This window comes from Amphibalanus amphitrite, unplaced genomic scaffold, assembly GCF_019059575.1.
Source record: "Amphibalanus amphitrite isolate SeventyFive unplaced genomic scaffold, NRLGWU_Aamphi_draft 000007F_arrow, whole genome shotgun sequence".
In the NCBI taxonomy this organism is placed as follows: domain Eukaryota; kingdom Metazoa; phylum Arthropoda; class Thecostraca; order Balanomorpha; family Balanidae; genus Amphibalanus; species Amphibalanus amphitrite.
In genome coordinates this window covers 694,400-717,608 of record NW_024881503.1, presented here as the reverse complement: position 1 = coordinate 717,608, position 23,209 = coordinate 694,400, and the positions used below count along the sequence as shown (strand labels likewise).

Genomic DNA, 23,209 nt, shown 5'->3' with positions numbered 1-23,209 from the left:
AGATAACGAGCGCCACTCACAGCCAGAGGAGGGGCACGCTGCAGCCGAGCGCCACGGTGGCGCCGTAGAGGACTCGCCAGCTACTGCAGACGCGCGCCAGGCCTGCCAGCACCATCAGACCGACGGAGAAGAAGCAGCCGCTCAGGTTGCCGGTAATGGCACGGTACTCGGGCCCTACCAGCTCCTGCTGCAGCACGAACCCGGCCAGCACGACGCCCATGTGCAGCGCGCCGTTCACCAGCCTGGGGACAGATAAGTACAGGGGAATGAACGAGTGCAAGAGGGCGTCTCTCTTCAAAGCGTAGACTATATGTGACCCATTGAAGGAGGTACAGATATGGCTACATTGAAAAGAAAAGATGCGCTCGGACTCTTGAGTAGAGCTGGCCAATGACCATGCATTGCAACCATAATACAGAGAAGGTGGACATAAAAGCATAACAAAGTGCAAAAGTACGGAGTACGGATCATAGGAGTATTTAATGTAAACGAGCTACGAACTACCGGGCGTGAAGAGCATAACATAGCGCACAGGAGCCAGCCCGCCGGGGTCATTAAACTGAGTGCGGCCTCCCGAACCCCTCTTTCCGTCGACATGTAAGGTTGTAAGGGGTGAAGATGATGACTCAGACTGACCTGGCCACGATGTAGACCTCGACGGAGCCGGCCAGCGCCTGTGTTCCCACTGTGAGCAGCGAGGCGGCAGACATGACGCAGACCAGCCTCAGTCGTCCGAACCGGTCCGAGAGTGGGCCCGACATCAGAGCCGAGACGACCAGGCCGAGCATGAAGGCCGACTGGGCCGAGCGGGGCTGCCAGGCGCGGTCACACACCAGCTCCCACTGCCGGCGGGAGGGGAGCAGGTCATACAGGGTCACATGGGGTCACATAGGGTCACAGGGCCATACAGGGTCGTACCGGGTAGGTAACAAGTTCACACACCAGCTCCCACTGCTGATGGTGGTGGAGGAATCAGGTCATACAGGGTCACAGAGGGTCACATGAGGTCACACAGTCATATGAGGTCATACACGGTCACAAGGTCATACAGGGTCACAATGTCACATGCCAACTCCCACTGCCAGCCACGACCAGTGGGTCATGGCTGGCAGTCACAGCGTCTCTAGGTCACACAGGGTCATACAAGGTCGCACAGGGCCTAAGGGTCACACACCAACTCCCACTGCCAGCCATGACCAGTGGGGGATCAGGTAATCAAGTCACAGTATCTCTAGGTCACACAGGGTCACAGCATCCCAAACAAACCTCAATGGATGCTAGAAGCGAGGAATGAAAGCTTACATGGTAACACAGAAGTTCTCACTAGCAACAGGGAATCAAAGGATTATCACAGGATCACCTAAGAAGGTTACAAGAACATAGTGATAATAAGGACACAGAGGGTTACACATCTGTCCTGGCTGATAACTCTGCCTCAGAACCAATCAATCAGCAGCACATCACCAGCAGACAACTGCTATAGCAGGGATATTTATCAGAATGTCAGCCACCCCCACCCCCTCACCTCAGTGACCACTGTGCTGTAGGAAGTGTTGAAGACAATGGCGGTGCAGTGGTCGGCACAGCCATCCCAGCACTGATCCACCAGCACTGAGCCGTTCACATGCTCACACTGGAAGCTGGGCTCCCAGCCTGTAAAGAGACACAGGGAAATACATGCCATACTGTCAGGGTAAGTGGTGATTATGTATGGATCAGCAAATACAGAAATAGTTGCTGTTAGGGGATTTGATTGAAGTTAACAAGCTGTACTTGAAATTTGAAAGGATTCCTAATTTCTTGCTTTATTCATGTCACACAACAATGCTATGATTGAAAGCAACTGAAAGAGAGTACAAGGACAGAGATCACAACACACACAGGCATATTCAAAATGGTCTGAGCAACCACAACAAGTCAGGCAAAATCAATGAACTGAGGTGAAAAGACCAGATGACAATGGTCATCTAGTGGTAATATCAGACCCTCAACTGGATAACTATTAACAATAGTAACAACTTACATGCAAACTGCTGGTTGAATGTGGCTACAGCAGCGTAAAAACCTAGTGTAACATAAGATATTGCCATGTATTTCTTTTGCTGAGGTCCAAACTGCCCAATGTGTGAGTATACATCATCAATATTCATATTTGCAGCAGGTGACTTATTATGTTGAAATCACCATTCAGGTGGCTTGAGAGCGTTGGAGCAGCCAAATATGACAGAACCTGAAAAATAGAATAAGCAGTTACAAACTGCAGTCAAAGCTCACAGCATGAAACATCATACAAAGAATGTTATCCATATACCTAACAACATAATGGGACCGTATTAGCGCCGGCGAAAATCACGGGACATTAGTGAAAGGGCAGACTGCGGCGACCCCTAGGTTGATGAACAGCTAGGGAGAACAACATTCGACAGATGGCAGCACTAGACGAGATAATCAGGCAATACTTTAATATTAATGGGAAAGGAAATAATGCCAATGTTTTGCCCTCACCAAGCATGTTACAACGACAATGGAATTATTAGGTATAATAAATATGTGAGTAGCAAATCCAACAAAAAACAAAATCCGTGAAAGAAAGGCAACGCTGGAAAACATCACCATAGTTTTCCGACGCCGAAAGAGTTCCTGCACACCGGCATCAGCGAGAGAAAAAACCTAGGATCCTCCTGTGGTCGCGATGGCCCCTCGACGGCGCCAAACTGCAGGTATGTTCTTGACATTCCCTGCTACCTAACTAGGTCTGTCGACGGCTTTCACCGCGTGCATGGGGATACCCCCCAGGCGCCGGGCGCCATTTTGATTTGTCTCGCCCGTTCCTCGCCGCGTCCCATGACACGCCGGTGGTGATTGCCACTTGCACCTTACTCACTCATGTGCTCGCTAGTGGCGATTCAATATAGCATACATGATAAGAGTTTGCCCACATCGCGCCCCCCCCCCCCCTAGCCGAGGCCGGGCGCCATGCGCCACATTACTGACCATTACGAGCCCTACTCTAACTGCAATCAGGTGTCTCACCACCTGCAATGTGCCTGGGGAGCAGCTCACCCCCCGGTGTGATTGCCAGTGCATGAACCTGTGACTTTCTGTACATTTATCTTGTGCCCAGCCAACCAGGATGACCTCCTCTTCCGTACCTACAATGGTTCTTTCCACCCATGTCATTGCTTGCCTGGCCCCAGTCATTGCCGTTCTTAGCCTGCCATGCATTTTAGCCCTATATACTCTTTGCTTGCCTGGCATCAATTGATGTCCATGGCCTACGCCCAATGCCCTGTCGCCCGGACGCCATCTTGGTGGGTCCGACCAGCCATTGCATGATCGTGACGTCAGCTCTAGGTGGCACTTCCACCGCTGGTAGCGCCGCGGGCGGCGGCAGCAACGATAGCTACTGATGGTCACGTGGTTGCCAGCGGCGCAGGCGCGGGCGTGTGACACTTGACCGTCCTCCGCACCGGGGGGCGGCCGGGTGACTCATCCGGCGTGACGTCAGCTGCCCTTGACCAAGGCCGTGACGGGCCTGCAGCCGGCGGTCGGACTGCCGTTGATCGGGGGTGTTGCCTTGCATCGGTCTGCACCGGCCGAATGGGGGTCAGGTCTCTGCTGGCAATGTGCCACTCTGTGGATGCACGAATGCCTGCTGATATGCTGCATTACCGCCATGGGCACGTCCACCGACCGTACACCTACACGGAACGCGCACCTATCTGACATCAGTTGGCAACGCCTGACTGTGACGCAATGATGCTTTCCGACCCGGCGCCAAGGCTGAGAGATAATCAGGGTCGGCCGACACCCCCTCCGGCGGCGCCTGTTTGCCATAGTGGCCCTGTCCCATCCCCTCACCTGTCCACTTAGACTCCCCTACAGACAACAAGGGCTGTTTGTGATAGCTGCATCTACACATACACTGCTGTCCGCGATAGCCCCACCTACAGACATGCCCGGCTGTCTGCGATAGCCTCACCTACAAAAAGGCACGGCTGTCCGCGACAGCCTCACATGCCGACATACACAGCTGTCCGCGATAGTCACACCTGCAGACGTGCGCGGCTGTCCGCGATAGCCTCACCTGCAGACATGGCCGGCTGTCCGCGATGGCCCCACATTGTGACACGTCAGGCTGTCCGCGATAACCTCACCTACAAAAGGCACGGCTGTCCGCGATAGCCTCACCTGCAGACATGCACGGCTGTCCGCGATAGCCTCACCTGCAGACATGGCCGGCTGTCCGCGATGGCCCCACATTGTGACACGTCAGGCTGTCCGCGATAGCCTCACCTACAAAGGCACGGCTGTCCGCGATCGCCCCACCTGCAAACATGCACGGCTGTCCGCGATAGTCTCACCTGCAAACGTGCACGGCTGTCCGCGATGGCCCCACATTGTGACACGTCAGGCTGTCCGCGATAGCCTCACCTACAAAAGGCACGGCTGTCCGCGATAGCCTCACCTGCAGACATGCACGGCTGTCCGCGATAGTCTCACCTGCAGACGTGCGCGGCTGTCCGCGATAGCCTCACCGGCAGACATGGCCGGCTGTCCGCGATGGCCCCACATTGTGACACGTCAGGCTGTCCGCGGTAGCCTCACCTCCAAAAGGCACGGCTGTCCGCGATAGCCTCACCTGCAGACGTGCACGGCTGTCCGCGATAGCCTCACCATGCAGACGTGCGCGGCTGTGCGCGATAGCCTCACCTGCAGACATGGCCGGCTGTCCGCGATGGCCCCACATTGTGACACGTCAGGCTGTCCGCGATAGCCTCACCTACGAAGGCACGGCTGTCCGCGATAGCCTCACCTGCAGACATGCACGGCTGTCTGCGATAGTCTCACCTGCAGACGTGCACGGCTGCCCGCGATAGCCTCACATTCAGACATGGACGGCTGTCCGCGATGGCCCCACATTATGACCCGTCAGGCTGTCCGCGATAGCCCTATACCTACATACATGCAGGGCTGTCCGCGATAGCCCCACCTATAGACATGCCCGGCGGTCCGCGATCGCCCCACCTACATACATGCTGGGCCGTCCGCATAGCCCCACCTATAGACATGCACGGCTGTCCGCGATAGCCCCACCTACGTACATGCAGGGCTGTCCGCGATAGCCCCACCTTTAGACATGCACGCCTGTCCGCGATAGCCCCACATGCGTACATGCCGGGCCGTCCGCGATAGCCCCACATACATCCATGCAGGGCCGTCCGCGATAGCGCCACCTGTCGACATGCCCGGCTGTCCGCGATAGCCCCACATTGTGCCACACCAGGCTGTCCGCGATTGCCTCACTTAGACATTGAGGCTGTCCGCATAACCCACCTGGTCACCTACGGCTCTCGTGACCATTAACTACCGTTCACTGTGATCTCACAGTCTGGCTCTCGCCAAAAAACTCCGTTCGGCGCTCCACAATTAACACCCTCAGTGGGGTGGCACGTTACTCATCCTTTAGTGTAAGTACCAGTGCCTGACATGTACTTAGGAAAACTACAGAATACCACCATACACTTTGAGTTGTGCTGCCACCAGATGCCAGTGAACCCTGCACCTGGCCTGTCGCTGGGGCTGGGCGGTAACCGAGACCCAAATGTTCACTCCACAACTAGTTCGGCCCGCCAGCCCAGCCAGTTCGCCTTTCGCCACCACTGCGACTTCTCTTTTCCCGTTTATCTTCCAGGTCGAAAGACGGCCGCGCCCCCTCCGCCTCAAGCCACTGCCAGTGAACCCGCTCTCGTGTCAAGGCCGGCTACGGCAGCCGACACCGACAGCCGTGGCCCTCCCGCCGACGCAGACAGCTCGGTTAGTTCGGACGGTTGCTTCCCGAGACCCAGCCGTCGACCGTCCATCGCAGGCCGCGCCACCGCCGGGCCGGCAAGTCTCCGCCAAACTTCACGGCCTGCAGACCACCCACACCGGAGGCGGTCACCTTCGTCTGAGAACCGCGGCCGCCGCCGACGGAGACGCAGTCCCAGCAGCTCCGGCCTCTCCGAATGGTCCGACTCCGAACCCTCGCGTTCTGCGGGCGAGCCGTCGTCGTCCAGCAGCCCAGACCAACGGAGTCCTAAGCGCCCGCGGACAGGCGGCAGCCGGGGCCACCGCCACAAAATGGACTACCTCCACTTGAACGACATTCCGACGAGATCTCGGCAACCCCCGCCGCCCCGGAGGCTAAAACTGCCGACGGTCAGCGCGGCGGCACTAAAAACGCTGGCGAATCGCGCCAAAGTGGCTTCGGTTGACGCTGTAGTTTTTCCGCACGCCCCATCTACCGACGGCCAGTGCACGCAAGCCATGATGCACAGGTACCCGCCGCTCAGTCCCGCCGCCTACCTCCGTGGTGTAACGATAATAGCCGCCTACAGGACGTACTTCTTCCCTGCCTTGGCCGTCCAATGGACCACATATCTGCTTTGGCTCCAGGGGCAGGCTGGGTCCCTCACTACGAGCGCGCTGAAGGACCTCGATGAGAGGGCACGAACACACATCGCGACTTACAGGGATGATTACCATGATGCCGCCTCCCTCAGCGACAGCATGGGCCTCGCGGCGCAGTTCATCGCCTCACCGCCCATCGCTACAAGACCGGTGGCAGTGGCGCCGGTGGTCATGGCCCCGCCCCGTCCAGGTCAAGCGGACCCCCCAAACGAGGTGTGCCTCCGTTTCAACAACGGGCGCTGCGCGGGCGGAGGCACCTGCTGGAGGCAGCACGTCTGCAGGATGTGCAGGGGCCCCCACCCAGCGCGCCAATGCCCGTCCTCGGTGCCGGGCCTGCCCCGACAGGCTCCAGCTATGCTGACCATGACAACCCAGCGAGGCCGGCCCCAGCGCCCTCGTGGGCATTAACACCCGAACCGGTGAGAGCCCGAGCGTCCCACCGTGGTGGCCCCGTAGTCGACCCGGGCGGGGCCCCTCCCCCCTCCACCCCCATTGATGTCTCGGCCCTACGACGCCTGGCCAACCCGGCCGCACCGCCCGACCTCCTACACACTGTCCTGCACCGCCTCGAACACGGTGCCGACATTGGCTACACCGGACCAGCTCAGTCCTCTTCACGTCCCAATAACGCGTCTGCCCGTGCTCGGCCGGACGCCGTAACGGCCGCCATACGGACCGAAGTGGCCCGCGGCCACACCGTTGGCCCTTTCAAACAGCCACCCATGACCCCGTTCCACTGCAACCCCCTGGGGGCCAGAGAGAAGCCGGACGGGTCTATCCGCCTCATACTTGATCTTTCACAGCCGGACGGCCACAGTGTCAACTCCCACATTGACCGGTCCGAGTTCACTGTCCAATACACAACCATAGACCAGGCCATTCTTCACATCTTTTCCCTCGGCCCAAACAAAACACTGCTCGCAAAGGCAGACCTCCAGCACGCCTTCCGTCTCATCCCGGTCCACCCCACTCAGCGGTGGCTGCTCGGCTTCCGATGGAACGAGCAGTTCTATTATGACGTGCGGCTGCCGTTCGGGCTGCGGTCCGCATGCAGCCTTTTCACCGACCTCGCCGATATCCTCACACTGACCACACGGTTCCATGCACGCCACCAACACGTGCACCACTATCTGGATGATTTCTTTTTCATTGGTCCAGCCGACACAGATGCCTGTCGGCGCGCCTATCGCACATTCCTGTCCATCTGCGAGCACTGCGATATCCCACTCTCCCCAGCAAAGTGCAGCCCTCCCTCCACCCGTATGGAACTCCTGGGCTGCGTGCTCGACACGGCCGACATGACCATCTCTCTACCACTGGCCAAGCTCCGCGCGCTGATCGCCCTCCTCAGAGAGACCCGGTCTACCCGTACAATCCGTCAGAGACAGCTTCTGAGTCTCATCGGAAAACTAGTCCACGCCACCAAATGTATCCCAGCTGGCCGGAGCTTCTTCCGGCGACTGCTGGACACGGCACACACTGTCCGCCGCCCGCACCACTGGGTCACCATCACCCAGGGCACGAAACGGGACATAAACTGGTGGCTGTCCGTGCTTCCGGAGTGGAACGGCACCGCACCTCTCATACACCCCACCTGGACACCCCCTGCAGACCTCCACCTGTACACAGACGCCTCCACCCTGGGTTTTGGCGGCTGCTGCGACGGCGCTTGGTTCTCCCAAGCCTGGCCTGCCGCAACCAAGGCGTGGGCCAACAGCATCTCCTGGCTCGAAATGATCCCCATCCTGGCGGCGTGCCTCCTCTGGGGTCACCGCTGGACTGGGCTGAGCGTGCTCATGCACTGCGACAACACGGGTGTTGTCTGCGCCTGGGAAAAGGGCTGGTCCCGAGACCGCCGCCTCATGTCGCTCGTCCGGCAGACACTGTTCACGGCGGCCCAACACTCATTTGCCTTGCGCGTCTCGCACATCCCGGGGATCGACAACTCTGCCGCTGACGCTCTCTCCCGGTTGCAGATCAGCCGGTTTCGGGCTATCAACCCGACGGCGGCCGCGTCGGCCACTCCGCTTCCGCCGGCCCTCACGGCGTTCCTCGGGCGCCCGACGGAGGCGTGTACCACGGCCTCCGGCTTCCAGATTTAGACGCGGCGGCACGGCGCCTCCTGCGCGCGGCACTCGCTCCGGCCACCCGGCGCGTCTACCGCCGGGCTACTACCGCCTTCCGCCGTTTCTGCGCCGCGCATGCGCTCCGCCCCCTGCCCGCCACCGAGCGCACAGTGCTACGCTACATCGCCCATATGAGTCTCACCGGTGCCTCCCACACCACGGTCTCTGCCCATCTGGCCGGCCTCCGCCATTGGCACATCGCCAAGGGGCAGCCGTGGCACGGCAGGACGGAGCGCATCCGCCTGGCTCTGCGCGCCGTGGCCAAGTCTCCCCGCCCCCCACGACCCTCCCGTCTCCCCATCACCGTCCCCCTTCTGCTACGGCTTCGTCGTCGCCTTCGGCGAGAACCGCTGCCAGCCACCGACCGCCGGGCTGCCTGGGCGGCCGTCACCTTGGGTTTTTTCGGCGCTCTCCGGGGCAGCGAGTACCTTGCCCCGGGGACGGCGCGCTACTCCCGCCGCCGCACCTGCCTCAGACAACATGTGACCCTGAAGACTGACTCCCTCACCCTGCACCTGCCGGCGTCAAAAACCGATCAGACCGGTCGCGGAGCCGACATCACGTTGCCGCGCCTGGAGGGCCCCGCCTGTCCCCTCCGTGCCATGCGTGCCTACCTCGCCTCGACCTCGCATCTCCCTGGCCACGTGCCGCTCTTTGTCCTGGAATCAGGCTCCTATGCCACCATCCCCTGGCTGAACGGTGTCTTCCGGCGCTACCTGCCGTCGCCCGCTGGGAGATTCTCCACTCACAGCCTCCGCATCGGTTTCGCCACTGCCGCCGCCGCCGCGGGGGCCACCGACAACACCATCAGGGCGTCGGGCCGCTGGCAGGGCTCGTCGCATGTGCGATACATCCAGGGCCCGCGCCGCGACGTCTGGCGTGCCTGCCTCGCTGTGAATGCGACCTCCGGACGATAGCCTTACGGGCTAGATACTTCCTTGCCCCGCCCAGAAATACATTGGCCGTCATACTCCGTCTTGCTTTTGGCGGTCCTTTGGTGTCTTTCAGCTACGCAAGAAGGAATCGGCAGACACAGACACCTGAGCGAGCGAGAAGGGGAAGTCGAGACCGTGTTTCCGCCAAAAAAAGAGAAAACAACCAAGGTAGGTGGTAGGTAACTACACCTGCGCTATCTACATCAGCTGCCCGCATGACACTAATGGGACCGTATTAGCGCCGGCGAAAATCACGGGACATTAGTGAAAGGGCAGACTGCGGCGACCCCTAGGTTGATGAACAGCTAGGGAGAACAACATTCGACAGATGGCAGCACTAGACGAGATAATCAGGCAATACTTTAATATTAATGGGAAAGGAAATAATGCCAATGTTTTGCCCTCACCAAGCATGTTACAACGACAATGGAATTATTAGGTATAATAAATATGTGAGTAGCAAATCCAACAAAAAACAAAATCCGTGAAAGAAAGGCAACGCTGGAAAACATCACCATAGTTTTCCGACGCCGAAAGAGTTCCTGCACACCGGCATCAGCGAGAGAAAAAACCTAGGATCCTAACAGACCCGCCCACCACCCCACCATCACCACATTCCTTCCCCAGTCTCCTTCCCCTCCGCTCGGTGTCTTTCAGCTAGGCAAGAAGGAATCGGCAGACACAGACACCTGAGCGAGCGAGAAGGGGAAGTCGAGACCGTGTTTCCGCCAAAAAAAGAGAAAACAACCAAGGTAGGTGGTAGGTAACTACACCTGCGCTATCTACATCAGCTGCCCGCATGACACTAACTCTCATTAACATCATCCAGTGTTCTTCTTTGCTGATGCTAGCTAACAGCCATTAAATAATAACCACATGCAGAGACTGAGACACTGGCAAATGCAGGGAAGGGGCCAGGGGGACATTTGGAGAAAATGCCCCTCATGCCTCATGACATCCAAAATTGACAAAAATTTGCAGCTTTATATAGTACAAGATAAACAACTTTTATTACAAAAAGTTTGGTTTGTGTTAGGTAAACTGATCAGCAGTGTGTAGGTAATAAATCTAGATCCAGAGATTTAGGAAATTGGAGAAACTAGTTTGGGGTACCTATGTCTCCACAGCATCCAGGAGTGCCTTTCTGGATTCACCAGTGTGCACTGTGCAGAGATCTTTTTTTAACAACTGCAATAACAACTTTTTTTTTAGAAAAAGATTCAAGCCAAGATGCTCCTGTTAACCTGTTTTGGAAACAGTTTTGATGTAATTATACTATAGTTCATTTATTTTAAGTTTGCCCCTCACTGTAAACGTCTTTTTGAACACCGCATGAGAATTGCTAGCTGAGTTACTGAGGAAGCTGGTTGGCGCATATTGATTTCACCAGATTTCACAGATGATCAATTTCATCAAATTTGTTTATCATTTCACACTCATAGCTCGTATTTGCCCATACCTACAACTCCACAGTGAAAGACGACTTCTCAGGAATTATTTCTGAACTAATTAATAAATTGCACAGCATTTAACATTAACGTTACATCATCAGTGTTCAAAACTTATTTTGAAAATATTATTCATATCTCCAATACAATGTGCACCAACCAGTTTTCTCAGTAATTCAGCTAGCAATTCTCTTGCTGTTTTGAAACTGAAAGAGACGTTAACAGTGAGGGGCAAACTTAAAATAAGCTAACTGCAGTACGGTCTAAGGTATTTGGGCTTTTACCGCCCCATAAGCCATACAGGGCTCAAAACGTCTCACAACTGTCTCTTACAACGACCAAATAACAGCACAAATATTGCAAACTGATGATGATAAAAGTTCAAACACCACAAAAATGGTTTACATGAAATTTTCGATGGAAAACACACTGCAGCCCCCCTTCCACTCTCTTTTTTCGTCGATAAGCCGCGCCGCAAATACCCAGTAAATACCCGTGCTGTTCGTTCGAGGTAAACTTTTAACAGCATGCTGCAGTTTCTTGGCTTTTCATTGGTGACGCTATCATTGGTGACGCTAATCACCAACGAGATGCCGATATTTGCTGGCGTCTAGCTTCCATATATGGCAAATTCGGCAGAGTGATCCAAGGCCGTATGAGTGATCATAAAGTGAACACTAAACAAAGGCTGCTCAGTTTCAGCTATTTTGAAAAAAATAACATTTCAATGACGTCTTGAGCTTTTATCTATGTTTTATTTTAATACAAGCCCGTTTGAAGCTATTCTATGTTTCTATTGTAAATTTACAAATGTCCGTGAAGTTAGCGTCAGCAACAGCAACGAATACAGCGTCGGATTCAGAATCGCTTCAAAAACTCCTAGCAGGTCAATTGGGGGACGGGGAGCAAGAATATGACATTTATTTTGCCCTAGCTCCCTTCCTTCATCCCTTAATTGTCCCTTAAAGGACGGGGCGCGTCAAAAGTGCCCCAAGGCTTCGTCTGATCGCCAAAATAATGGTCGCAATCGATTCCTCGGGTCAATATCTAACCTCAGTCGAAGGTTCCAGACCTGTGCCTCCTATCCTTCATCCCTTAATCCTCCCTTAAAGGACGGGGCGCGTCAAAAGTGCCCCAAGGCTTCGTCTGATCGCCAAAATAATGGTCGCAATCGATTCCTCGGGTCAATATCTAACCTCAGTCGAAGGTTTTATACCTGTGCCTCCTATCCTTCATCCCTTAATCCTCCCTTAAAGGACGGGGCGCGTCAAAAGTGCCCCAAGGCTTCGTCTGATCGCCAAAATAATGGTCGCAATCGATTCCTCGGGTCAATATCTAACCTCAGTCGAAGGTTCCAGACCTGTGCCTCCTATCCTTCATCCCTTAATCCTCCCTTAAAGGACGGGGCGCGTCAAAAGTGCCCCAAGGCTTCGTCTGATCGCCAAAATAATGGTCGCAATCGATTTCTCGGGTCAATATCTAACCTCAGTCGAAGGTTCCAGACCTGTGCCTCCTATCCTTCATACCTTAAAACTCCCTTAAAGGACGGGGCGCGTCAAAAGTGCCCCAAGGCTTCGTCTGATGGCCAAAATAATGGTCGCAATCGATTCCTCGTGTCAATATCTAACCTCAGTCGTAGGTTCCAGACCTGTGCCTCCTATCCTTCATCCCTTAATCCTCCCTTAAAGGACGGGGCGCGTCAAAAGTGCCCCAAGGCTTCGTCTGATCGCCAAAATAATGGTCGCAATCGATTCCTCGGGTCAATATCTAATCTCAGTCGAGGGTTCCAGACCTGTGCCTCCTATCCTTCATCCCTTAATCCTCCCTTAAAGGACGGGGCGCGTCAAAAGTGCCCCAAGGCTTCGTCTGATCGCCAAAATAATGGTCGCAATCGATTTCTCGGGTCAATATCTAACCTCAGTCGAAGGTTCCAGACCTGTGCCTCCTATCCTTCATCCCTTAATCCTCCCTTAAAGGACGGGGCGCGTCAAAAGTGCCCCAAGGCTTCGTCTGATCGCCAAAATAATGGTCGCAATCGATTCCTCGGGTCAATATCTAACCTCAGTTGAAGGTTCCAGACCTGTGCCTCCTATCCTTCATCCCTTAATCCTCCCTTAAAGGACGGGGCGCGTCAAAAGTGCCCCAAGGCTTCGTCTGATCGCCAAAATAATGGTCGCAATCGATTCCTCGGGTCAATATCTAACCTCAGTCGAAGGTTCCAGACCTGTGCCTCCTATTCTTCATCCCTTAATCCTCCCTTAAAGGACGGGGCGCGTCAAAAGTGCCCCAAGGCTTCGTCTGATCGCCAAAATAATGGTCGCAATCGATTCCTCGGTTATATATCTAACCTCAGTCGAAGGTTCCAGACCTGTGCCTCCTATCCTTCATCCCTTAATCCTCCCTTAAAGGACGGGGCGCGTCAAAAGTGCCCCAAGGCTTCGTCTGATCGCTAAAACAATGGTCGCAATCGATTCCTCGTGTCAATATCTAACCTCAGTCGAAGGTTTCAGACCTGTGCCTCCTATCCTTCATCCCTTAATCCTCCCTTAAAGGACGGGGCGCGTCAAAAGTGCCCCAAGGCTTCGTCTGATCGCCAAAATAATGGTCGCAATCGATTCCTCGGGTCAATATCTAACCTCAGTCGAAGGTTCCAGACCTGTGCCTCCTATCCTTCATCCCTTAATCCTCCCTTAAAGGACTGGGCGCGTCAAAAGTGCCCCAAGGCTTCGTCTGATCGCCAAAATAATGGTTGCAATCGATTCTTCGGGTCAATATCTAGCCTCAGTCGAAGTTTTCAGACCTGTGGCTCCTATCCTTCATCCCTTAATCGTCCCTTTAAGGACGGGGCGCGTCAAAAGTGCCCCAAGGCTTCATCTGATCGCCAAAATAATGGTCGCAATCGATTCCTCGGGTCAATATCTAACCTCAGTCGAAGGTTCCAGACCTGTGCCTCCTATCCTTCATCCCTTAATCCTCCCTTAAAGGACGGGGCGCGTCAAAAGTGCCCCAAGGCTTCGTCTGATCGCCAAAATAATGGTCGCAATCGATTCCTCGGGTCAATATCTAACCTCAGTCGAAGGTTCCAGACCTGTGCCTCCTATCCTTCATTCCTTAATCCTCCCTTAAAGGACAGGGCGCGTCAAAAGTGCCCCAAGGCTTCGTCTGATCGCCAAAATACAGGTCGCAATCGATTCCTCGGGTCAATATCTAACCTCAGTCGAAGGTTCCAGACCTGTGCCTCCTATCCTTCATCCCTTAATCCTCCCTTAAAGGACGGGGCGCGTCAAAAGTGCCCCAAGGCTTCGTCTGATCGCCAAAATAATGGTCGCAATCGAATCCTCAGGTCAATATCTAACCTCAGTCGAAGGTTCCAGACCTGTGCCTCCTATCCTTCATCCCTTAATCCTCCCATAAAGGACTGGGCGCGTCAAAAGTGCCCCAAGGCTTCGTCTGATCGCCAAAATAATGGTCGCAATCGATTCCTCGGGTCAATATCTAACCTCAGTCGAAGGTTCCAGACCTGTGCCTCCTATCCTTCATCCCTTAATCCTCCCTTAAAGGACGGGGCGCGTCAAAAGTGCCCCAAGGCTTCGTCTGATCGCCAGAATAATGGTCGCAATCGATTCCTCGTGTCAATATCTAACCTCAGTCGAAGGTTCCAGACCTGTGCCTCCTATCCTTCATTCCTTAATCCTCCCTTAAAGGACGGGGCGCGTCAAAAGTGCCCCAAGGCTTCGTCTGATCGCCAAAATAATGGTCGCAAACGATTCCTCGGGTCAATATCTAACCTCAGTCGAAGGTTCCAGACCTGTGCCTCCTATCCTTCATCCCTTAATCCTCCCTTAAAGGACGGGGCGCGTCAAAAGTAACCCAAGGCTTCGTCTGATCGCCAAAATAATGGTCGCAATCGATTCCTCGGGTCAATATCTAACCTCAGTCGAAGGTTCCAGACCTGTGCCTCCTATCCTTCATCCCTTAATCCTCCCTTAAAGGACGGGGCGCGTCAAAAGTGCCCCAAGGCTTCGTCTGATCGCCAAAATAATGGTCGCAATCGATTCCTCGGGTCAATATCTAACCTCAGTCGAAGGTTCCAGACCTGTGCCTCCTATCCTTCATCCCTTAATCGTCCCTTTAATGATGGGGCGCGTCAAAAGTGCCCCAAGGCTTCGTCTGATCGCCAAAATCATGGTCGCAATCGATTTCGCGGGTCAATATCTAACCTCAGTCGAGGATTCCAGACTTATGGCTCCTATCCCTCATCCCTTAATCGTCCCTCAAAGGACGGGGCGCGTCTAAAGTCCCTCAAGGCTTCGTCTGATCGCCAAAATAATGGTCGCGGACGTCTGATTTTGGCGATCAGACGAAGCCTTGGGGCACTTTTGACGCACCCCGTCCTTTAAGGGACGATTAAGGGATGAAGGATAGGAGGCACAGGTCTGGAATCTTCGACTGAGGTTAGATATTGACCCGAGGAATCGATCGCAAGCATTATTTTGGCGATCAGACGAAGCCTTGGGGCACTTTTGACGCGCCCCGTCCTTTAAGGGACGATTAAGGGATGAAGGATAGGAGGCACAGGTCTGTAACCTTCGACTGAGGTTAGATATTGACCCGAGGAATCGATTGCGACCATTATTTAGGCGATCAGACGAAGCCTTAGGGCACTTTTGACGCGCCCCGTCCTTTAACGGAGGATTAAGGGATGAAGGATAGGAGGCACAGGTCTGGAATCTTCGACTGAGGTTAGATATTGACCCGAGGAATCGATTGCGACCATTATTTTGGCGATCAGACTAAGCCTTGGGGCACTTTTGACGCGCCCCGTCCTTTAAGGGAGTATTAAGTAATGAAGGATAGGAGGCACAGGTCTGGAACCTTCGACTGAAGTTAGATATTGACCCGAGGAATCGATTGCGACCATTATTTTGGCGATCAGACGAAGCCTTGGGGCACTTTTGACGCGCCCCGTCCTTTAAGGGAGGATTAAGGGATGAATAATAGGAGGCACAGGTCTGGAACCTTCGACTGAGGTTAGATATTGACCCGAGGAATCGATTGCGACCATTATTCTGGCGATCAGACGAAGCCTTGGGGCTTTTTTGACGCGCCCCGTCCTTTAAGGGAGGATTAAGGGATGAAGGATAGGAGGCACAGGTCTGGAACCTTCGACTGAGGTTAGATATTGACCCGAGGAATCGATTGCGACCATTATTTTGGCGATCAGACGAAGCCTTGGGGCACTTTTGACGCGCCCCGTCCTTTAAGGGAGGATTAAGGGATGAAGGATAGGAGGCACAGGTCTGGAACCTTCGACTGAGGTTAGATATTGACCCGAGGAATCGATTGCGTATTTTGGCGATCAGACGAAGCCTTGGGGCACTTTTGACGCGCCCCGTCCTTTAAGGGAGGATTAAGGGATGAAGGATAGGAGGCACAGGTCTGGAACCTTCGACTGAGGTTAGATATTGACCCGAGGAATCGATTGCGTTCATTATTTTGGCGATCAGACGAAGCCTTGGGGCACTTTTGACGCGCCCCGTCCTTTAAGGGAGGATTAAGGAATGAAGGACAGGAGGCACAGGTCTGGAACCTTCGACTGAGGTTAGATATTGACCCGAGGAATCGATTGCGACCATTATTTTGGCGATCAGACGAAGCCTTGGGGCACTTTTGACGCGCCCCGTCCTTTAAGGGAGGATTAAGGGATGAAGGATAGGAGGCACAGGTCTGGAACCTTCGACTGAGGTTAGATATTGACCCGAGGAATCGATTGCGACCATTATTTTGGCGATCAGACGAAGCCTTGGGTTACTTTTGACGCGCCCCGTCCTTTAAGGGAGGATTAAGGGATGAAGGATAGGAGGCACAGGTCTGGAACCTTCGACTGAGGTTAGATATTGACCCGAGGAATCGATTGCGACCATTATTTTGGCGATCAGACGAAGCCTTGGGGCACTTTTGACGCGCCCCGTCCTTTAAGGGAGGATTAAGGGATGAAGGATAGGAGGCACAGGTCTGGAACCCTCGACTGAGGTTAGATATTGACCCGAGGAATCGATTTCGACCATTATTTTGGCGATCAGACGAAGCCTTGGGGCACTTTTGACGCGCCCCGTCCTTTAAGGGAGGATTAAGGGATGAAGGATAGGAGGCACAGGTCTGGAACCTTCGACTGAGGTTAGATATTGACCCGAGGAATCGATTGCGACCATTATTTTGGCGATCAGACGAAGCCTTGGGGCACTTTTGACGCGCCCCGTCCTTTAAGGGAGGATTAAGGGATGAAGGATAGGAGGCACAGGTCTGGAACCTTCGACTGAGGTTAGATATTGACCCGAGGAATCGATTGCGACCATTATTTTGGCGATCAGACGAAGCCTTGGGGCACATTTGACGCGCCCCGTCCTTTAAGGGAGGATTAAGGGATGAAGGATAGGAGGCACAGGTCTGGAACCTTCGACTGAGGTTAGATATTGACCCGAGGAATTGGTTGCGACCATTATCTTGGCGATCAGACGAAGCCTTGGGGCACTTTTGACGCGCCCCGTTCTTTAAGGGAGGATTAAGGGATGAAGGATAGGAGGCACAGGTCTGGAACCTACGACTGAGGTTAGATATTGACACGAGGAATCGATTGCGACCATTATTTTGGCCATCAGACGAAGCCTTGGGGCACTTTTGACGCGCCCCGTCCTTTAAGGGAGTATTAAGGGATGAAGGATAGGAGGCACAGGTCTGGAACCTTCGACTGAGGTTAGATATTGACCCGAGGAATCGATTGCGACCATTATTTTGGCTATCAGACGAAGCCTTGGGGCACTTTTGACGCGTCCCGTCCTTTAAGGGAGGATTAAGGGATGAAGGATAGGAGGCACAGGTCTGGAACCTTCGACTGAGGTTAGATATTGACCCGAGGAATCGATTGCGACCATTATTTTGGCGATCAGACGAAGCCTTGGGGCACTTTTGACGCGCCCCGTCCTTTAAGGGAGGATTAAGGGATGAAGGATAGGAGGCACAGGTCTGGAACTTTCGACTGAGGTTAGATATTGACCCGAGGAATCGATTGCGACCATTATTTTGGCGATCAGACGAAGCTTTGGGGCACTTTTGACGCGCCCCGTCCTTTAAGGGACAATTAAGGGATGAAGGAAGGGAGCTAGGGCAAAATAAATGTCATATTCTTGCTCCCCGTCCCCCAATTGACCTGCTAGGAGTTTTTGAAGCGATTCTGAATCCGACGCTGTATTCGTTGCTGTTGCTGACGCTAACTTCACGGACATAATTTACAACTCTTTCTATTGAAAAATTGCACTTGTCTTGAAAAATCACTTTTCAATGCTTTTTGAGCCTTAAATCTTCAGTATAAATATCATAAGCGAGTCATTATTTTGTTTATCTATGACGTCACTGACTACCGAGCTGAGGATATTGAACAAAACAGTAGGGTGAAGCAGAATTAGTGACGAAGACGGCGCAGTAGGTTCGGGAGTGGGGATGCTAGGTAATTTTTTTATGATTTTCGGCGAATTTGTATTAGTTATATTTTATGATACCGTCCTTAAATGCTGGCAATGAAGTGCTCTTTCGTATTATATACGAATTTCAGGTCATTCAAAGGTTTAAGTTGCATTTTCTGTAATAATACCACCCGCCTTGAAGACCGGGGCGACTTTTTACAACATGTCAGTAGGTGGAACTATGGTCATGAGTACCCAAATATAGGAACGTTCCCATTTTTGGGGACGGAGTTCCCAAATATGGGAACGGGCGTTCCCATTTATGAGAACGGAAGGTAATTTTTCGGCCGTTCGCCCACTAAAACTCATTAGTGCATCACGTCTCAAAAAAGTGCACGCTAATTTAAGTATCTACTAAGTCTCTATAAAATTATCTTTAATCTGACCGTTGAACAAGGAAATTGACCGTCGAATGATATTTTTAATGATTTTTTGAAATGACGGAATGGTGAAAACATGGGTCATACTACATTTAACTTGCAATTTTAAGGAAAATGAAGCGTTTTTTACATTTTGAGGTCAAGTATAATAATTTTCGCCTGGTTATGAAGTTTCATACTAGCGACACCAGATGCTGACATATGCAAGCGAACACGCGGACAGTCCCGGGGTAATATTGTTGACATTTGGTGTCGGGGCGCACAACCGCGTGGAACGTCAGTGATTTTACCGAACTACTGTTGTAAACTCAGTTTCAGTGGTTTAAAATTATTCAGCTGTATTTTATCATCCCGGAAAGACATATTTTATTTGGATGCTAGCTGTTTAGAGTCGTTTTATAAGGAGCGTCATGAGCGTGGTTTTTGTCTTCCGTGTTTCTAAGCGTGATCGTTTTGGGGGAATTTCTCTTATATAGGTCGCTCTGTGTGGCTTATTTATAATTTTTATGCTGATTTCGATCATTCCTCGTGCCCATCCTACCGGCCTTTTGCCACTTACACTCATCAAGAAAGGAAAAAACTAGATTTTCATTGGGACTAGGTGTTTTGAGGGTGTAACATATTCAGCGTTCCCATTTTTGGATACTTCCTTGTGCTCGTCAACTATCGGTGATAAACAGACAGGTGCTTGACATGTCTCCACCCTCGGCGCGGACGGTGGATATAGGTATGGAAGACCTTGTTGAACATCGCTGAGCGTTGTGAATTACGTAATCCTGCAGAGGGGGGCGTGCCCGCTGCGAGATCGACGGGAATAAAAGCGCAGAAGACCGGGCGAAACATGCGACGGTCTTGCCGGAAAGGTCATCTGATGATTGTTGCGTTAACAATAATTGGCGGCGTTGGACGTGATGCTTGTTAATGAAAAGAGCCCCTGAAAGGCGTCGGTGAAATCGTTCCCAATTTTGGGGTACGCCGTTCCCATAATAAGGAACGCTTGCAGCGCCAGTGTACGAGAGCGTTCCCAAATTTGGGCTCGCGGCCCGGATGATGGACTGCTTTAGAAGTAGGGGAACGATTTGAAACTACGATGGGCCTTACAATATCAAACTTTCCCAACAATATTGAGACACATATCAGGCTGTTCACGATCGTTTTATATTTTTTGGACGTCATTTAACGGTTCTTTTTCTTGTTTTAAATAATGCCTACATGGCGTTCCCATATTTGGGTTTATCGTTCCCAAACATGGGAACGAAAATGCGTTCCCGAAAATGGGTACGCTTGACCATAGTTCCGCCTACTGATGTACAGAAAAGATATATGATAAAGTGTGCAGAAAACAGCGGCACTGTGCACCACAATTTTTGAGAATTTTGCAAAAAAAATGAGGGGGAGTGGGAGTAAAAACACCGATCAGCATGGCACAGGTTTAAAGCCAAACATCCCGTAATCTTGCCTGTTTTTAAAGGAAGTAGCTCACTTTTAACATGGGGTTTTGAACTGGAATATCAGTTGCGTAGCTTGAGCTGAGACAAGCACAAATCAGGAGCTTTTACGGCCCAACGATCACCCTAGGTAAAGATATTCCATTTCTCGTCCTAAAAAAGTTGTCTTGCTGAGGAATGTCAATGTGTGCCTTGCAGGGGTTATTTCCCTCTTTTAAAACTGAAAAGTTCTTCCTTTATTAAAATAAAGAAAATAATATTGTTCATGAATGGGTTTTATTTTCTTTGCTGATCATTTTGAGCATAAAAATCATAATTCCATCGCAAAAAAAACTAATTTCGTGAAGACTCTAGCATTATTCTTTACCGCAAATTAGTAATACGAATGAAACTAGAAATATGAAAACGTGCCTTAAATTCCATCAGTCCTAGACCTGTTGAATTAGATCAGTGCGACAAAAAACAATTTTATTCTCAAGATCTCAAAATCTGTGCATCCTAGCTCCATGAGCCCAAGGTGGCCAATAGCGTGCAAAGGGATACAAGGTAGTCAGTGCAAAGTGCAGAGGATAGCAGCTGCGATTCAGCCGGGAAGGCTGGTGGTCCGTTTTCAGCCGGAAAGGCTGCCGGCTGGTGGTCCATTTTCCCCAGTGGGCTGTCTTACCCCACTTTCCCCTATACAGAACCAATATAGAAGAACGAGCGTATCCCTCTATGCGTCCTTGACATCCATTTTTGTGACTGCGTTTCAGGTTGAGATCCATGAGATTAACTGGCAGATTAAAAGGATTGTAAGTTGTTTCAGTTTCAAGCGTCTACATACACTTGAACAAGTGATTACCAGCTATTCAGTTGTCTTGAAGCGGAGGCAAGATGCCTGAGAAAGATGAGCCGTTCGCCAACCCGGCGGCACCGCCGGGGGCCGCCCAGCGTGTCAACGTGGAGGCGACGCCGGCCAGGCTGACCAATGCAGACTTCCGGAAGCTGTTGATGACTCCCCGCGCGGGGCAGTCCGGTGCCTCGGCGGCCACACCGTCCGCCACACCGGCCTCCACCCGACCTGAGGTCTCCGGCAAAATCGACAAAGCCGAGGAGCGCCGCAAAAAGAAGAGCTACTACGCCAAGCTGAAGCGGGCCGAGGACGACATCATGGCGGAGCTGGCCAAGAAGTACCGCGACCGAGCCAAAGAGCGGCGAGACGGGGACGAGACGCCGGCGCCGGGCGCGCAGCCCGACCTGCCCAGCCAGCCGGACGAGTCGAACAGTACTGCCAGCGCCTACCGCGCCGTGGCTCCCGATCTCAAATCGGGACTGGACGCTGCGGAGAGACGCCGCCAGCAGATCCAGGAGTCCAAGTTCTTGGGAGGTGACATGGAGCACACTCACTTGGTGAAGGGTCTCGATTACGCCCTCCTGCAGAAGGTGCGCTCCGAGATCCAGGCCATGGAGCTGGAGCACGAGGACGAGCTCGAGCAGCTGGCGGACGGCGCCGACGTCAGCGCCAAGGAGCACACCAAGGAGGAAGAGATCCACTTCAAAACCAAACTCGGCAAAAACGTGTACCGGGTGCTGTTCGGTGACAAGCCTCCGCTGAGGAACGAGCTGTTCCTGCCCGGCCGGACCGCTTACAGAATTGACCTGGAGGACGAGATGGTCGACTTTGACATCCCGACTACGGTGGTGCGCAGCAAAGCCGACTGTCCGCTGGTGGAGACGGCCACAACTCTCACAACCAACGACATCGTCATCAACAAGCTGACCCAGATCCTGTCCTACCTGCGGCAGGGTCGACACGGCCGCCGAATCAAGAAGAAGGACAAACAGCGGGCTGACGAGAAGAAGGCCGCTGGCGAGGACATCTACGCCGAGCTGGGCGACTACGTGCCGGCGCCGGCCGGCAGGGATCACCACCGCGCCAGTGACTCCCGCCGGGGGGACGGCGACCGCCAGCGGAAGCCGCGCTCCTACTTTGACCGACCAGAGGAGGAGGACCGCCGCGAGCGGGGTGAACGCTACGGCCGGGAGAGGCGGGAGAAGGAGCGTGACGAGCAGCAACAGCGCGACAAGGAGCAGGCCGAACGCGACCAGCGCGACCGCCAGAGGTTTGAGCAGGAGAAGGGACGCGAATCCAACTGGCTGGCCGTGGACGCGGCGGCGGCAGCCAAGCGCAACAAGGACATGGGCACGGCGCTGAGCGGCTACGCCGAGTGCTACCCGGGACTGGACGAGATGGCCGACGCCATCGACGACTCGGATGATGAGGCCGACTACTCCAAAATGGACATGGGCAACAAGAAGGGCCCCATCGGTCGCTGGGACTTTGACACGCAGGAGGAGTACAGCAACTACATGAACCAAAAGGAGGCGCTGCCCAAGGCCGCCTTCCAGTACGGTGTCAAGATGGCCGACGGACGCAAGACACGTCGGCTGCCCAAGGAGCGAAACGAGAAGGCCGAGCTTGATCGCGAGTGGCAAAAGATATCGGCCATCATCGCCAAACGCAAATCGGGCGGCGACGACGGAGGAGAGAAGAGCAAGAGGGCCAAGCAGCAGTAATGGCTGCGCGCTGCGTGTTGCGGTGTAAGCGGCAGTGAGTGGCGTTCAGCGCGCGGCATCAGTGGCCGCAGGTCACGCGGTCACTGTACCGATCATACCGCCGGCAGTAGCTAGCTCCTCACGGACGCCAAAGTGCGATGCGCCTGAACAGACTGCACTCGGTTAGTGGGCGTGTGCGTGCGTTCTCCGTCACGCGACAAGGGATGCTGTTGTGGAGTGACTTACCCCGTGAGTTACCCCGGGTACTAGCGGAGTGACTCACCCCTGAGATGTGTTGCGCCATGCCGATCTGGTCTAATTTGTACGTATATGTAATATGTATGTAAATAAAAAACAAGATTTA

At 53.4% G+C, this 23,209-nt stretch overlaps 4 protein-coding genes across 10 annotated transcripts in view; 3 read left to right on the top strand and 1 right to left on the bottom strand.

Moving 5' to 3' along the window:
* LOC122378650 (solute carrier family 22 member 15-like) overlaps positions 1 to 11,420 on the bottom strand; it is a 16,714-nt gene extending 5,294 nt beyond the window's left edge. Inside the window, exons 1-5 of the mRNA XM_043359922.1 lie at positions 11,368 to 11,420; positions 2,024 to 2,230; positions 1,526 to 1,653; positions 637 to 842; positions 21 to 242 (exon numbers count right to left, since the gene is read on the bottom strand). Coding sequence (XP_043215857.1) covers positions 21 to 242; positions 637 to 842; positions 1,526 to 1,653; positions 2,024 to 2,150 — 683 coding nt within the window. The 5' untranslated portion in view covers positions 2,151 to 2,230; positions 11,368 to 11,420. The remainder of the gene's footprint in view (positions 1 to 20; positions 243 to 636; positions 843 to 1,525; positions 1,654 to 2,023; positions 2,231 to 11,367) is intronic.
* On the top strand, positions 7,176 to 8,555 carry LOC122378437. Its single transcript, XM_043359494.1, has one exon. It carries the CDS (start codon positions 7,176 to 7,178, stop codon positions 8,553 to 8,555), a length of 1,380 nt encoding a protein of 459 aa, XP_043215429.1.
* Positions 8,711 to 9,496, top strand: LOC122378432. The gene has a single exon (XM_043359480.1). The coding sequence runs from the start codon at positions 8,711 to 8,713 to the stop codon at positions 9,494 to 9,496; it is 786 nt and encodes a 261-aa protein (XP_043215415.1).
* On the top strand, positions 9,601 to 23,209 carry LOC122378613 (protein Red-like). Of its 7 annotated transcripts, none has more exons than XM_043359899.1 (2): positions 9,601 to 9,682; positions 21,063 to 23,209. In XM_043359899.1, the coding sequence occupies exon 2, from the start codon at positions 21,184 to 21,186 to the stop codon at positions 22,864 to 22,866; it is 1,683 nt and encodes a 560-aa protein (XP_043215834.1). In that variant the 5' UTR covers positions 9,601 to 9,682; positions 21,063 to 21,183; the 3' UTR covers positions 22,867 to 23,209. The 7 variants fall into 7 exon arrangements, with proteins under 7 accessions (XP_043215834.1, XP_043215841.1, XP_043215795.1 ...); XM_043359906.1 differs by lacking the exon at positions 9,601 to 9,682 and adding an exon at positions 10,046 to 10,266; XM_043359860.1 differs by lacking the exon at positions 9,601 to 9,682 and adding an exon at positions 18,253 to 18,466.

Excerpts from the sequence above, each read along its gene's own strand:
- LOC122378437 (XM_043359494.1), top strand. The coding sequence starts at position 7,176 with ATGACCCCGTTCCACTGCAACCCCCTGGGGGCCAGAGAGAAGCCGGAC.
- LOC122378432 (XM_043359480.1), top strand. The coding sequence starts at position 8,711 with ATGAGTCTCACCGGTGCCTCCCACACCACGGTCTCTGCCCATCTGGCC.
- LOC122378613 (XM_043359899.1), top strand. The coding sequence starts at position 21,184 with ATGCCTGAGAAAGATGAGCCGTTCGCCAACCCGGCGGCACCGCCGGGG.